Raw genomic sequence first — 16,350 nt, 5'->3', positions numbered from 1 at the left:
TCAGGACTGCACTGATAAAGCAGCTAGCTGCACATTCACAGGCACAGGCTGAACCTCCAGGTGGGCTTCTCAAACCCTATCTTGCCTCCCTGGGCAAGAGTTCCCCCTTGCTTCCTTCTCTTAGGTTCTGGGCATAAGCAACCCCCTTCCCTTCTCCCTCCTAAAGTTTTAAGCTATAATAAAAATCTTTCTGTACCTTATCCTATGGTCTACGGATTTCATTCTTTGAATTCAAAAGACAAGGATCTGGGAACACCCCCAAATTATCTGTGCATTGGTATATATTGGTACATTGATAGAGGAACTCCCAAATTCCTGTATCAGATAGATTTGAACCCAAGAGGTCTAGCTCCAAATCCCTTTATGTCTTCTTGTGGAATGGAAGTATAGAATGTTAGAGTGCAGAGGGAAGAAGAAAATGAGAATATATTAATGAATGCAATAGTAATCCTTGCAGATGGGCAATAATCATTAAAGTCAGTTAAAATTATTTTTAAAAAAGAAAATGAGAATATGAAATCTGGTTATGTGAACAAGGCTCGTTTTCCCAGAGAAAGTAACACAAAAACAACCATTTCACAAATGAAGAACTGGAAGAGATTAATTGGTCCAGAGGTTAAAGCCAGCAAATGCCAGGACTAGGACACACCCTAGATAGTATGGGTGAGATCAATCACTACCATGGGCTCTTTTATTAAGTAGCTTCTGAGCTGCACTTTAAGAAGTAGATGGTAATCAGGACACAGGGAACTCTAAAAGCTAGTGGGGTAGAGACAGAAAGCAGCTGTTTGAATTGGCACTTCATTGGAAAAGCCCCATTTGTTGGGAGTAATATAGGAAATTGGGGGAAAAGAGATTAACAACTAGACACTTGACAGGTATGCAAAGATTTTGCATTTCTCCCATTCCCCCAGAGTGAGTTAACCATCATGCTATCACCTATGTTTTCTATGATAATGATAATGAAGTGTACCTAATAAGGAAAGCCTACATCCCCCCTGCTCCATTTTGCTTTCCTGGGTCAAAGATAAAGCTGGACACTAGTTAAAGTAATAAGAACAGACTAAGTTATGTAACTGGTGTGGTAGAGAAGGAAGTCCCATATAAACTGAACTCAACTTCCATGGGTACAGAGGTGTAGGGTGGAGCTCTAACAGGATCAAAACACTAGAAATTTATAAAAGAGGTAGGAGTATGACCTGGGTTTGTACACTAGCACTAAATGAAGGAGAAACAAACTTCTAATATATAATAGGGAACAGCAAGGCGCACATCCAGCAGAGTCTTAATGTTTGCATTTTAAAAGGAGACATTTCTAGACGGTAGAAGATTTATTCCTCAAAGGGAAAGAGAATGGATGTACAATTACAAGCTTTCTCAGTTGTTCCAAAGACTACCTAGAAACCTATATGCCTGTTACTAAGTCTTGCCTACAACGAATAGTCAATTCTCCTGGCAGTGTTATTTTTCCTAGGCAGAAAGTTTAAGGAGGGTGGGGTCACTCCAAGGATACAGCTTTCAGCTACCTGAAAAACACTGGGATTTGTTGAAGGCTCCTAGTGTATAGAAACAGGTAGAATCATTTATACTAAGAGTCTGCAGGTTTTCCTGGTCAAGGTTGGGGCCTAAGTCAAGGCTCAGAGGACTCGGAGTAGAAACTGATTGAAGAGAGTGTCTGTCATCAGAGAAAGAACCCTGTTTAGACCCAGACCTAAAGCCTGGGATCTCTAGCCCAACTTCTGCTCAGGGTTCTTGAGGAAGGAGTGGTCTGTGTGCAGTTTCTAGGTTTCTAATCTGAGTCTACTCTTGCTACATCTGCTCTTAGAATATGAATGGCTTTTCTTAACACTTTCCTTCTTCTGGTAGAATAAATGTGAATCTCTTGTACAAAGTAGATGCTTCATACATATTGAATTTCATTCTATAACTTAAAGGAGATACACCTTGTAGTTGGTGCTGTGGTTTGAATTGGTTTGTCACTGCCAAAATTCATCCTGGAACTTGGTTTCCAATGTAATAGTGTTGAGCTATGTGGGGCATTCCAAAGGTACACCTTCCTGTGATGGTTAATATCTATTAATATTGATTGTTAGTTTGATTGAATCTAGGATCACCTTGTAGACAAAACTATGGGCATGACTGTGGGAGAAGTTTTAGATTAGGTTAATTGAAGGGGAAAGTCCTACCTTGACTGTGGATTCTGTTATTCCTTGGGCTAGAGTCCCAGACTGAATAAAAAGGAGAAAGTGAGTTGAGTGTGGACGTTCATTGCGGTTTGTTTCCTGATTACTGATTGAATGTGACCAGCTGCTTCATGATCCTGCCACCACGCCTTCCCCACCATGATGGACTGTAACCCCTTGAACTGTAAGCTAAAATGAACCATCCCTTAAGCTGCTTATCAGGTATTTTGTCACAACAAAGAGAAAAGTAACTAATACAGAAATTTTGGCACCGAGAAGTGGGGTGGTTGCTATAATAAAGCTGACTGTGGGCTTCATAGGAACCAGTTTGTGGAAGAAGTATTGACGCTCAAACAGCCCTAGAAAGCTGTTAGTAGAATTTGGTGGTTTGATTCAGGTGTCCCCCATAAACTTAGGTGTTCTGGATGTTGGGTTCCCCAGCTGATGGAATTGGAAACTGAAGCCTCCTGGAGGTAGTGTATTGTTGGGGGTGGGCTTATAGGTGTTATAACCAGTTTCCCCATGCCAGTGTTTGGCACACTCCCCTGTTGCTATGGTCCACCTTTTGTTGGCCAGGGGGTGATGTCCACCCTTTGCTCATGTCATCATTTTCCCTGCCATTGTGGAGCTTCCCCTTAAGCCTGTAGGCCAAAATAAACTTGTTTTTTTTTTTTTTTCCCCCCACAAGGTTGGGTGATTTCTACCAGCAATGTGAACCTGACTGCAACATAGAACTTAATGGACTACTCTGGATGGTAACTTAGAAGACAAAAATACGAAGAGAGGGCTGGAGAGATGGCTTAGCGGTTAAGCGCTTGCCTGTGAAGCATAAGGACCCCGGTTCGAGGCTCGGTTCCCCAGGTCCCACGTTAGCCAGATGCACAAGGGGGCGCACACATCTGGAGTTCGTTTGCAGAGGCTGGAAGCCCTGGCGCGCCCATTCTCTCTCTCTCCCTCTATCTGTCTTTCTCTCTGTGTCTGTCGCTCTCAAATAAATAAATAAATAAAATTTAAAAAAAAATACGAAGAGAAACATGTATGGTGGAAGAGGCCTGTAGGTTTCAGAGAACAAGGACTCTGTTGGGAACTGGGCTGAACGCAGTTTATGTTGTATCCTGGCAAAGAACCTAGCTGAATTCCACCTGTTTCCTGAGAACTTGAATGAGGCTGAACTCAAAAGTAATGGGTAATTTTGTTTGGTAGAAGAAATCTTAAGACAGGGTAGTCTTCGGGCTATGTCATTTTTACTGCTCACTGCTATTATCTAGGTCTACAATGAGAGAGATAACAATAAGCAGGATAAAGAGATATGAAAAATATGCTGTTTGGTGGCAAAAGGAAGGGAGTTTAAAGTTAAAGGCCAAGGCTGGGTACTAAATAAGTAGAGTTTCTTGTTAGAGAGATTAGTGCCATTAAGAAGAAAACTCCTGCTCTAAAGTGGGACAATGTGAAAGGTGCCCCAAGGGCAAGACCCTACCCGTCAAAGGCTTCATCTTGTTGATCTAAAGTCATTTGAAAGGAGAGAGCCCAAACTGAGAATGCCACTGGAGGGTTTCTCTTCCCCAAAGCAACCATGTAGGGAAGAACTTCCTCAAGGTCAGCCTGGAAGGTGCACTGAGGACAATGAAACAGCCAGGCTACATTGAACCGGCAGCAGAACTTGGCCACACTGACCACGTGGTGCTGGCTTTACAGATATGACAGATGGAAGATTGAGGGGCCATGGAGTCTGCAGCCACAGTTCCAGAGAGCCAGTGAAGCTAAGCAACATGTGGCAGGGTCATCTTCTCTGCAAAGAGGCCCTGAAAGGCCATTTCATCATACCATGAAGAAGATGCCTACATTACAGTAGAGACCCCAGGATGTCAGAGATACTAGGACCATGGGACATCTGTGGAGGAAAGGTGCAGTTTTGGAGAGGAACTTACCCAAGAAACAGGCTCTGTTTAATTCAAGTAGCAGACCTTCAAGGGTGGTACTCGCCAAGGCTTTTGGAGACCACATGATTCCATCACAAGCCCCAGAGACTCCAAATTCTGGACATGGAGTGCTTGCCCCGCTGGGTTTGGAGGGGGGGGGGCTCTTTGTAAAGCAGTTGGTTTGAGTCTTGGTACAGACTTTGCACTTTGGAATTTTGAACAGTTATGACCAGTAAAGGCTGTGGGTACATTTGAAGTTAGATTTAATGCATTGTGTGTAATGAGATGACCATGAGTCTATCGGGTACCAGGAGTGGGCAATTGTGGCTTAAAAGTAATATGTTCCGATGCTAAGTTGGCAAGGGGTGCTCTAGTGATGGCTAATCTTGATTGTCAACTTGGTTGGATCTAGAATCACCCAGAAGACAAGTTTCTGGTCATGTGAGGGTATTTCTTGATTAGGTTAAGGTAGGAAGACCCACCATGACTGTGGGTAGAATCATTCCTTGGGCTGGGGTCCCATACTGAATAAAAAGGAGAAAGTGAGCCTAGCATGGTCATTGACTGCTGTTTCCTGACTGTAGATTGCATGTGAGCAGTCACTCCATACTCCTGCCACCGTGTCTTCCCACCATGATGGATGGTAACCTGGAACTGTAAGCTAAAATACACCCTGCTTCCCTTAAGTTGCTTCTTGTCAGGTATTTTGTCACAGCCACAAGAAAGGGAATTAATGCATCCTCCCCTCCTTGTGTGTAAATGTCCTCTTGTGAGAGAGAGTTCTTCCTCTCATGGCACAGGAAGAACTGCCAGGGAGGAAGGTGTTAGGAGGCTGTGTCTGGAGCCGACCTCTTCCATGCACACCTGCCTTGACTGCCTCTTTCTACCAAGAGTGGAAGCAGACAAGGCTTTCACCAGAAGCCATGCGGATGCGGCTGGCCCATGCTCTCGGACTTCCCAGCCTCTAGAACCAGGAGTCACTCCATCTCAATTACTGTCTTGTAGCAAAAGAAATGAATTGTGACTTCATACCCCAAGGCTTGAGGCTCTGCTCATTCATTTCTGGGCCCTGGTCAGAGAAGGGAAAGGACACCAGATGTGAACCTGCATGACTCTTAAGACCCCACACATCTCTGGTTTAGCCCGGACTTCCTGTTCTCAGCTGCTCTGTCCCATGTCAAGACTTTCTTCTTGTCCCTGCTCAGGCAATAATTACTTTATGTTGCTCTGTGTGACAATTCAGAGTTTATTTTACATTATGACCCTCTTTCTGCTGTATGAGAACAACTCAAGAGGTCTCATTCATCTCTTCATTGCTGGGCTCCAGCCAGTAACCCAGTTGAATTAGTGAATTAAGCCATTTAACTTTTTTTTGTTGTTGTTGTTGTTTTTTTGGTTTTTTGAGGTAGCGTCTCACTCTAGCCCAGGCTGACCTGGAATTCACGCTGTAGTCTCAGGGTGGCCTTGAACTCACAGCGATCCTCCTACCTCTGCCTCCCGAGTACTGGGATTAAAGCCGTGTGCCACCACACCTGGCTTTAAGCCATTTAATTTTTATTTACTTATTTATTTATTTATTTATTCTTATTTCAGACAGAGAAGGAAAGAGGGAGAGAGATAAAATGGGTGTTCCAGGGCCTCTAGGTACTGCAAAAGAACTCCAGATGCATGCACCACCTTGTGCATCTAACTTATGTGGGATCTGGAGAGTTGAACCTGGGACCTTAGGCTTTGCAGGCAAGTGCCTTGACCACTAAGCCATCTCTCAAGCCCAAAGCCATTTCAGTTGATAGACTCCAGTTTTCTCGTGTAAAAGTGAAGTGGTCTGACAAGAACATGGTACACTTCAAGGTGCCTTTCAGCTTTGGCAGGCAGATACCTTGTAGCCTAAGTGGTAAAATAATCATTTCTTAAAAATATTTTATTTATTTATTTTCTTCCAAGGAGGACTGGAGAGAGACACAGAGGGAGAGAGGGAAAGAGAGAGAGAGAATGAGCACACCAGGGCCTCCAGCTCCTGCAAATAAGCTCCAAATCCTTGTGCCACTCTGTGCATCTATCTTTACATGGGTGCTGGGCAATCAAATCCAGGTCATTAGGCTTTGCAGGCAAGTGCCTTAACTGCTGAGCCATCTATCCAGCCCCCATCTTAGTTTTTTTTATTTTTTATTTTTTTGGTTTTTTCGAGGTAGGGTCTCACTCTAGTCCAGGCCGACTTGGAATTCACTCTATAGTCTCAGGGTGGCTCCAAACTCACAGTGATCCTCCTACATCTGCCTCCCGAGTGCTGGGATTAAAGGTGTGTGCCACCAGGCCCAGCTCCCATCTTAATTTTTTAAATATATATTATATTTATTTGAGAGAGAGAGAATGGGCACACCAGGGCCACCAGCCACTGCAAACAAACTCCAGATGCATGTGTGCCCTTGTGCATCTGGCTTATATGGGTCCTAAAGAATCAAATCGGGATCCTTTGGCTTTGCAGGCAAATGCCTTAACTGCTAAGCCATCTCTCCAGCCTCCATCTTTATTTTTTAATGACAGATGAAATTACATATATTTATCACATAACATGTTTGGAAGTCTATGTATATTATAGAATGACTAACCAGCAAACACATTCTCTGATCTTGTTATCATTTTTGTGATAAAGACACTTAGCATCCATAGACTTAGCTTATATCAAGAACGCAGCGCATTATTGCTAACTGGAGTCACTGTGCTATACAGTGAATCTCTTGGATAATGGTCTAAAACCTAAGATCCTCCTGCTTCAACATCCTACATTTTGGAATGGCAGGCATGGACCACCATGGCCCATTAAAACTGTGTATCCTTTTCCCAACATCTCTCCCATCCACACTCCACTGCACGAGGCGAACTGCTAAGCAGTTACTATCTACCTTTCTTCAGCAAGCACCAACTTCTGTAGCTTTCATCTCTTCAAACATACGTGAAAATAAGTGGCTGTAAATAAAAGCAAAATAAGTGGAAAGTATGATGTTTGGAAAGCAATGACATAAATTTTTGTTATTTTCCTTAAATAATGAGACCTTTAAAGGTTACGTTATGTTGAAAATGTTAGTTAAAAGTATGCTTCTGTTGTACTGGGTGTTCTTATGTATCTGACACCTCTGCCATGGGCTGTTTGCTCTTTTCAGTGTTTGTTCTGTCTTTAGACTTCCAAATACATTAAATACCAGAGAACAGTAGACGTGGAGTAACCTCATGGTTCATTTATCACTCTGGATTGTGTGCTCATAAATGAATAAGAGAATGTTCATATGTCAATTCAGAGAGCAAGTGATAGATTTTTGCTTTTGCATAAGATGTCTCATTTATTTATAAATTGAGTCTGCTGCGTCCAAAATAATATTTCATGAGAAAATGTGATTTGCAAGTCTCTCCCTCCTATTCCCGCTGCTACTGCTCAAGCCTTTTGCTTAAAATTGACTTTATTCTTACTATTGACATTGATTTAAATGACATTTACATTGCGCAGGAAGTAAAAGAGGTCTTTAGCACAAAACATCACTGCGACAAGCAAGCATAAATCACTGATCTCGAAATGTGATCTGTCTCAGCTGGTCAGTTATGCCATCTCCATGAAAATTCTCAGCAGAGAGAAAATAACTTTTTTTTTAAAGGGAGAACACTTTGGATTTCCTCTTTGGTAAAGGACATCTCGTTGTGCCTGCATATCCCCAGTGGACTTCTGCCTTATCAAGGAGACATGGTGAACCCCGCTGCACCTGTGTTCTCGTGGATGGTGGCCTTGGATTCGTCCAGGTTCAAGATCTGACTTTTGTACTTTTCCTTCCAGTCTTCCACAATGTACTGGTGGTAGGGGTCCTGGGAGTGTTCCTGTCGCTTGGATTTCACCGTGCTCACCAGGATGGCCACGACGATGAATGAGAACATGCCAATCATCACCATGAGGTACAAAATGACGTAGTAGAAGTTCTCGGCATCCACCTTGGCCTGGAGCGCCGCCTGCTCTGCGGTCGTGTTCCTCCTCCAGCTGTCCATGTAAGAAATGAAGACTTTCCTGAAGACATCCTCCAGGGTCTGTGTCAGATTGGATAAAGCTGGCATGTTTCCCTCCTGCTGTAATTGAGATGATAAAATAGATGAACAAGGCTAAGATTATTTCTCCAACTGGGCACCTTAAAGGAAATGGAGGTGGAAGTGGGGGAATGTAAGGGAATATGTAATTTCTTCTTCACCTGGCTGTATATGAAAATGAGGAAAGACTAAAACGAAGCAGATCAATTGGTAATAGTGAGAGATTTTATATGGATAGATAGATAGATAGATAGATAGATAGATAGATAGATAGATGGATGGATAGATGCTTTTCCCATGTGCCAAATTTTCATCAGTAATCTTGCATTATTTTTGTCCTTAAAAACAACATTGACTTTGCAGCCACTAGCATAATGCTCCGCGACAAGCATTTGGAGTGCTCACCATGGGGATTAGGTTTTCGTGAACTGGAAGCATCTAGACATGCCACTGAGGCAAAATATTGCAAAGATGGACCTCGTAATTTGTTCCCACCTCCCGGGTCTAAACGAAGCTTTGTCTAAAGTTTCCCAAGGAGATACCTATATCCATATATAAATCCACAAGACCCACATGTCTATAATTTAAAGGAGTATTTTAGGTAAAGCGATGCAAAGGAACAGCTTGAGTGGTCTTCATTTTCCTTGAGTCTGTCTCTGTCTTGTGCTCACGGTCACTGCCAAGCCTCCATCTACCTCCGGCGTGAGGCAGTGCAATGCGGTACAATGCAGGATAACACAGGCCTCCTCTGACATGTCTTTTGGGGACCCTGGGTGTCTCTCTCTGCTGTGTACAGCAGTGCCCTCTTTATGCCACTGCATTGCTTTGAGAGCAACACTTTCTTTTATTTTATTTATTTATTTATTTATTTATTTGAGACACAGAGAGAGGAGCAGACAGAGGGAATGGTCCAGGTGGATTCCCTCTCTGAATACTGACGCATGCCATGTTTGTTTCCTGGTTACAGGAAAATTACAAAGCATGGCACACGAAATTTAATTTCACTTGTAGGCATTATGTCAAAACAAATTCAGATGATAAGTAAGTTCACTTAAATTTTTATTTCCTAGGATAACAGTTGAGCTACTGGATACGCACCACATTTGGCACGCATTCTCACCCTGCCGTAAATATCTTATTAGGCCTTTTCTTTTCTAGTGCCCATAGACTTATTATTTAGACTCATTTTAACCACATGAAATTGTTGCTTATGTAAGATTAACTTGCTGGGCATTGGAAATTTCAAGTGGCTCAATCTAATGGTAACTACATTTCTACTGATTGATTCTTGCTGAGTCACAGAACAGGATGGGCCCTTGGAGATGATTAAGTTGGCTTATCTTTGGGAGGTGGCTAAGTATAGTCTAGAGAGACTAAAACTCCTGTATAAGACCACAGGACTCTCAGGTTGGCCACAATGCCTGGACTATAGTGACCCAGGCCATTGCCCACACTCATTCTGTCCTAGAGGAGGTCACACATTCCAGTAATCCTTGTCTCCATCTCCCATCCCTGATTGGCTCAACTGAGGAAAAGATAAAAGATCAATGCCGTCAGTTTTAGCTCGCACACATCCATTAGCCGTACACTGTCTCCAGGCTACAGAACAATCCCTAACTCCTGTCACAAATGTATGACTGGGCATGACAAGGCCACTCTGGATGCTATAAATAAAGTAATCCTTATCTGACCCCAATGACCAAAGCTCTCTTTGCTTGAAAGCTGAGCCTATAGAAGACAGCAAAGTCTTTTATTTTATATCAAGAATGGAAACAGTGGGCTGGAGAAATGGCTTAGCGGTTAAGTGCTTGCCTGTGAAGCCTAAGGACCCCAGTTCGAGGCTCGCTTCCCCAGGTCCCACGTTAGCCAGATGCACAAGGGGGCGCACGCGTCTGGAGTTCGTTTGCAGAGGCTGGAAGCCCTGGCGTGCCCATTCTCTCTCTCCCTCTATCTGTCTTTCTCTCTGTGTCTGTCGCTCTCAAATAAATAAATTAAAAAAAAATTAAAAAAAAAAGAATGGAAACAGATGTGATTATCTACATTTTGCATGAATCCTTCACTTAGAAAAAAAAAAAACACCTCTCAACATTTTCATCTACAGGTAGTTACTGAAGAAATGAGTAAGGAAAAGATAGGAAGATAAGAGGAAGCAGGGAAGAAGAAGGGAGCAAGGGAGGCACAGGCACCCGGTCACATACCCAGAAAATCATTTATTTTACGATTTTCTGAAAATGGAAAGTAAATAACTTTGTCATGTAAGTTATCAAAAACAATTGTAATAAACCTTACCTATGCGGTGTGTGAGAAGTCTGACTCTCCTTCACAGAGCCAGGTCGTTCTGAGCCTCTTCCTGGTGTTAGTTAGTGAGCAGCGCTTCAGGACTGAACCAAAACCACTGCCGGACACCTTCGGCTTGCAACCAAGCGAGCCCTCCCTAACTGCAGTCTGCAATCCTAGGCTTTTATGAACCCCAATGTTTAATCTAATCTTATGTGGAAAGTTAAATACTGCCGGCAGATGGAAGGTAACCTTGATGTCTTGGCAGGGGTGGGGCATGGAGGGGGGGTGGCTGCTGGGAGCCTGGCTGTAGGCAGAATGGCGTAAGTTCTCTCCTTGGGTTTACTCTGTGAGCAATTCCTGGGGAGGTGTAAACGTCCACTCACTCCAGACAGGGAGCCAGTTACACAGGGCACAAAGTGATCATTCCACTTGTCCATCTTGGTGAAATAGTGGGTTTGTTGGTCTTACTTACGGGAGCATAGGTGAGGAAAAGATTGCTATAGGAGCATGGGTGACCCCCCCCCCAAGACAGCCGCATCACTAAAGAGTCTCATCCCACCATGGATAACTACTTGCCCATAGCTGCATGTAGATAGAATCCTCCCTTCAGTTAAATTTCTACCCTCCATGGGCTGGAGAGATGGCTCAGCATTTAAAGGTACTTGCTTTCAAAGCCTGACTGCCTGGGTTCGATTCCCCCAGTACCCAAGGAAAGCCGGGTGTGCTCTGTGGCACATGCACCTGGATTTTGTTTGCCGTGGTAGGACGCCCTGGCGTGCCCACATTCACTCTCTATGTCTCACTCTCATAAACAAATACATTTTAAAAATTTTCTGGGCTGGAGAGATGGCTTAGTGGTTAAGCGCTTGCCTGTGAAGCCTAAGGACCCCGGTTCGAGGCTCGGTTCCCCAGGTCCCACGTTAGCCAGATGCACAAGGGTGCGCACGCATCTGGAGTTCGTTTGCAGAGGCTGGAAGCCCTGGTGTGCCCATTCTCTCTCTCTCCCTCTATTTGTCTTTCTCTCTGTGTCTGTCTCTCTCAAATAAATAAATAAATAATTTTTAAAAAACACTTAAAAAATTTAAAAAAAAATTTCTACCCTTTATATATTCTAGCACCTCTTCCCCCAAGATCTCATGGAGCTGGAAAGAATTGCACACACTGGAGAGGATGGTTCAGGAGAGAGAGGGAGAATCTCAGGTAAAGGTCTAATGATCCTTCTTAACCCTTGCTATAAGCAATGTCAATGGCGTCACTGGGCTGATCTTTGTGAGGGTTTCTTGTGGGTAGCATTGCTCTGGTGACAGGGATAATAGTTGTTATTCTTGGATGACAGCTAACGGTGTGAGCTTCTCTCCTCAGGAAAAGTCTTCTTAGCCAGGCGGCACCATTTCCTGCCAAATATATACAGAAGGAATGAGTCCTGAGGGACGAGGATGAACATGGCCTTCGAATGGTTTGTGTGAGCTGATGGGAAGGCCAGAATATTCCAGACAAACAAACGCTGCTGTTCTGAGGATTTCCTCACAGGCTACACCTTGTGGAAGTATTCCTTTCTAGAGCAATTCCCAAGTGACTTTAAATATATATATATATATATATATTGTGTATTTATTGGAGAGAGAAAAAGAGGCACACACAGAGAGAATGGGAGAATGGGCATACCAGAGCCTCCAGCCACTGCAAAGGAACTCCAGATGCATGCACCCCCCGTGTGCATCTGGCTTACATGGGTCCTGGGGAATCAAACCTGGGTCCTTTGGCTTTGTAGGCAAACGCCTTAACTGCTAAGCCATCTCTCTAGCCCCCAAGTGACTTTTTAACAGCACTGTTGTCTTATAAAATAGAAGCTAGTCACAAAGGTATTGTATGGCAGAGAGAGAGAGCCGAGTCTAACCAAGTCATGAAAGATCTTCAAAGAGGTAAACAAACTGTGATCACCACAAGGTCCTGTTCTGTCGTGTCTTTAAAACCAAGAGCAGTGGGGCTGACTGAGACGCATCACACATGAGTACTCACCCTGGGCCAGGCTCTTCTCCAAACGTTTATGGTATTAACGTCACGCAGTCATTAGCCCCACCCAGGGCAGAATGCTCTCTGAATCTGATAGCCGAGGGGGATAGGAGAGGTGAAGAGGTCTGGACGATCTAAATGTGTACTGAGGATTTAAATCCAGTCGCAGAGGGTTAAATCACTAGAAGGCTGTACAGCCGGTCATGGCCCTGACTTGGGTTGTGGCTCTTGAAAAAGGAGGGCTAGCTTTGTTTTGCTTTCTCATTAACTGGTTCCCTGGGCCACGTGGTTTGGATGGAGCCCACTGGGTGACGGAGGAAGGTAATACCAGCAGATGTACAGGTGGACAAACCTCTATAACGTCACCATCTTCTCAGTATGCCATCTGCCCTCTGGTCAACTTTGCTGGACAAGATAAGGCAAACTCAACCAGAAGGGAAAGGGTTTGATGCCTCCCTAACAGGGGAAGCCAGACATTTGAGGGTTCCGCTGGGTAATTCCGCCACCTGCTGTTAGGCAGAGGAACAGCGGCCATAGTTGGTCCCAAAGCAACCCTTGAGGTCTAACGTCACTCCTGAATTCCAGTGCTGTCTTAACTGGACTACTCCATGGGAGGGAATACATGCCTGATACGGAAAATCTATGATGGGGAAAATCATGAGCCCTAGGAGTGTAATGTCTGCTGGTGTCTGTGTAAATGTGCTCACCCAACTGCCCGGTAAGCACGTCTCTTAATGTTCATACCCATGTAGTAATGTTACTCTCACTCTTGGTTAGAGAACCTTCTCTTTTCAGATGGCAGGGACCTTGAGATGACTCAGAAGGCACCATGGTGCCAAGAAGAAGGGACGGAGGAGTGCTCAGCACTGAAACATCTCTGTCACACCTTCCAAGGCTCAGGATCCATTGTGGAAGAGGTGGCAGAAAGAATGTAAGAGCCAAAGGAAGGGTAGGACTCCTTACAATTAACTCTTCCAGACACAAAATGGCCTGGATATCCATGACCTTGTAGTACCTGATAATACCTACATAAGACCATCATAATAGGAGGAAAAGATGACGATACCAAAAATAAAAGCTTAGCCTTAAAGGTGTGTGCCTATAAGGCCAAAGGACTCAGGCTCAACTCCCCAGAACCCATGCAAGCCAGATGCACAAGGGGGCACATGTGTCTGGCTTTCATTTGCAGTGGCTAAAGGCCCTGAATACCCATTCTGTAACTGCCTCTTTCTCTCTCCTTCTCTCTCTCTTTCTCTCAAATAAATAAATAAAAATAAAATATTTTTAAAAATATTTTTAAGACGCCACCGGCGCACCCCCTCCCGGCCGCCATGTTGGCTGGCGTCTGGGTGGCAAACACCGCACAGCCCGGGTCGCTCCTGTCAGTCTGCAGCCGTGGCCTCGCGCACGCCGGGAGGAATGGAGTCTTACACAAAGATGCTGAGTCGACTTGGTATTTCTCTGGCAGAAACAGCACTGTATCTGGATGGAGAGGAAGGTCATGGCTTCCAGCTTCTGGGATCTGAGGCTCTAGAGGAGGAAATGACTGTTCAGGGCTCTTGCTTCATCTGGTTTATGCAGACTGAACCTTGCTATGGTGCAGACTTGGGAGGACAGGAACATTTCTCTCAGAAGAGCTTCACCTTTGTAACAAAATAAAAATGACAACTTCATCTATTAGGCGGCAGATGAAGAACATTGTGAACAATTACTCAGAGGCTGAAAACAAAGTCCGGGAAGCCACCTCCAATGACCCATGGGGCCCGTCCAGCTCTCTGATGACCGAGATCGCTGACCTGACCTACAATGTGGTGGCCTTCTCGGAGATCATGAGCACGGTGTGGAAGCGGCTTAATGACCATGGCAAGAACTGGCGGCACGTGTACAAGGCACTGACGCTGCTTGACTACCTTATCAAGACAGGCTCCGAGCAGTGCCGTGAGAATATCTTCGCCATCCAGACCCTGAAGGACTTCCAGTACATTGACCGCGATGGCAAAGACCTGGGCATCAATGTGCGCGAGAAGTCCAGGCAGCTGGTGGCCCTCCTCAAGGATGAAGAGCGGCTGAAGACTGAAAGGGCCCCGGCTCTCAAAACCAAAGAGCGCATGGCCCAGGTGGCTACTGGCATGGGCAGCAACCAGATCACTTTTGGTCGTGGCTCCAGCCAGCCCAACCTCTCCACCAGCTACTCAGAGCAGGAGTATGGCAAGGCCAGGGGCTCCCCGGCCTCCTATCATGGCTCCACCTCCCCGCGGGTGTCCTCTGAGCTGGAGCAGGCCCGGGCCACAGACCAGTGGAGAAGAGGAGCCGCATCTGCAGCTGGCACTTGCCATGAGCAGAGAAGTGGCCGAGCAGGAAGAACGCCTCAGGAGGGGTGATGACCTGAGATTGCAGATGGCGCTGGAGGAAAGCCGGAGAGACACTGTCAAGGTTCCAAAGAAGAAAGAGCCAGGTTCCCACCCCCAGCAGACTACCCTGTTGGATCTAATGGATGCCCTCCCCAGCTCCGGTCCTCCTGCTCAGAAAACTGAGCCCTGGGGACCAGGGACCTCTGCTAAGCAGACCAACCCCTGGAGTGGACCGGTGGCTCCTCCTGCAAGCACTTCGGACCCCTGGCCATCATTTGGTGCCAAGCCTGCCACCTCTGCAGACCCGTGGGGCATGCCCACCACAGCCAGCTCACAGTATGCCCCCAAGAGCTCAGATCCCTGGGCAGCTTCGCAGCAGCTTGTCCCCAGTGCTGAGAAAACTGTGGATGCTTGGGGAGCTGCCAAGTCCAGCTCTGCTTCAGGGTCCTTTGAGCTGCTTGGTAATCTCAATGGTACAACTAAAGATGACTTTTCTGAATTTGACAACCTTCGAACATAGAAAAAGACAGCCAAGCCAGGGGCCTCTGTGCCATCCCAGGATAGCGGGACCACAAGCCCTGATGCCTTTGAGTCTCAGCCCCTGACTTCTGCCTCAAGCAAGTCCAGCAGTGCCCGGAAAACCCCAGAGTCCTTCCTGGGTCCTAATGCAGCCCTGGTGAACCTTGACTCGTTGGTGACCAGGCTCACCCCACCGGCCCAGTCCCTCAACCCTTTCTTGGCACCAGGTGCCGCAGCCCCGGCCCCCGTCAACCCCTTCCAGGTGAACCAGCCCCAGCCATTGACGTTGAACCAACTGCGGGGAAGCCCAATCCTAGGGAGCAGTGCATCCTTTGGGTCTGGACCAGGGGTAGAACCCATGGCTGCTCCCATGACCTCTGTGGCCCCAAACCCAGCTCTGGGGGCCAGTGGTTCCTCATTGACACCACCAGGCCCTATGGCAATGAACTTGGTAGGCAGTGTGGGCATTCCTTCGTCAGCAGCTCAGGTCACCGGCACAGCCAACCCTTTCCTTCTCTAGTGCTCAGCCCAGGACTTGCTGCAGTGAATGCCCAGAGCTCGGTGCCCGAAGACGCCGAGCGCGCGGGACTCTGATGTGTGGAGTTGTGGCTGGGTGTGGCGTGTGGGTATTGGGGCTTCAGGTGCGGCTTCCTGCTGAAAGGTGGTGGTTGCAGTCCAGACCCTCAGGCCTGAGGGGCCTATGGTGTGGCCTTGCCGTACTAGGCAGGCCTGCTTGCCTGGCTTCAGCCTGTCCCCCACACCACCTGGGAGTCCCAAGTGCTCAGCTCTGTCTACACTCTGCTGAGGTCTTGAATGAGGAGGCATTGTCAGTGTTGTTCTGATCCCAAGGGTCCCTAGGACACTGTGCAAGCCCAGGACTTGATACCTTTGCAGTGTGTTTACCCCACCCCTGCCGTAGGGACCCCCCCCAGGCAGCCCAGGTGTGGACAGGAGAAGCCCCAGCCCTGCTCGACACTGACCGTTGGAAGAGGTTGTGTATCTGTTCTTTTCCATTGACTC

At 46.2% G+C, this 16,350-nt stretch overlaps 2 protein-coding genes across 2 annotated transcripts; one reads left to right on the top strand and one right to left on the bottom strand.

The window, feature by feature from the left end:
* Positions 1-7,825: 7,825 nt before the first annotated feature.
* Positions 7,826-8,197, bottom strand: Kcne2 (potassium voltage-gated channel subfamily E regulatory subunit 2). Its single transcript, XM_004654461.2, has one exon. It carries the CDS (start codon positions 8,195-8,197, stop codon positions 7,826-7,828), a length of 372 nt encoding a protein of 123 aa, XP_004654518.2.
* A 5,802-nt stretch (positions 8,198-13,999) lies between these two features.
* On the top strand, positions 14,000-15,850 carry LOC101605397 (epsin-2-like). The gene is given in 2 exon segments (XM_045150456.1): positions 14,000-14,745; positions 14,747-15,850. Coding segments are annotated over 2 exon segments (1,728 nt in total). The 5' UTR covers positions 14,000-14,121.
* Positions 15,851-16,350: the final 500 nt, after the last annotated feature.

The sequence above is a fragment of the Jaculus jaculus genome, chromosome 5, assembly GCF_020740685.1.
Source record: "Jaculus jaculus isolate mJacJac1 chromosome 5, mJacJac1.mat.Y.cur, whole genome shotgun sequence".
In the NCBI taxonomy this organism is placed as follows: domain Eukaryota; kingdom Metazoa; phylum Chordata; class Mammalia; order Rodentia; family Dipodidae; genus Jaculus; species Jaculus jaculus.
This window is presented reverse-complemented; position numbering and strand designations above follow the sequence as displayed.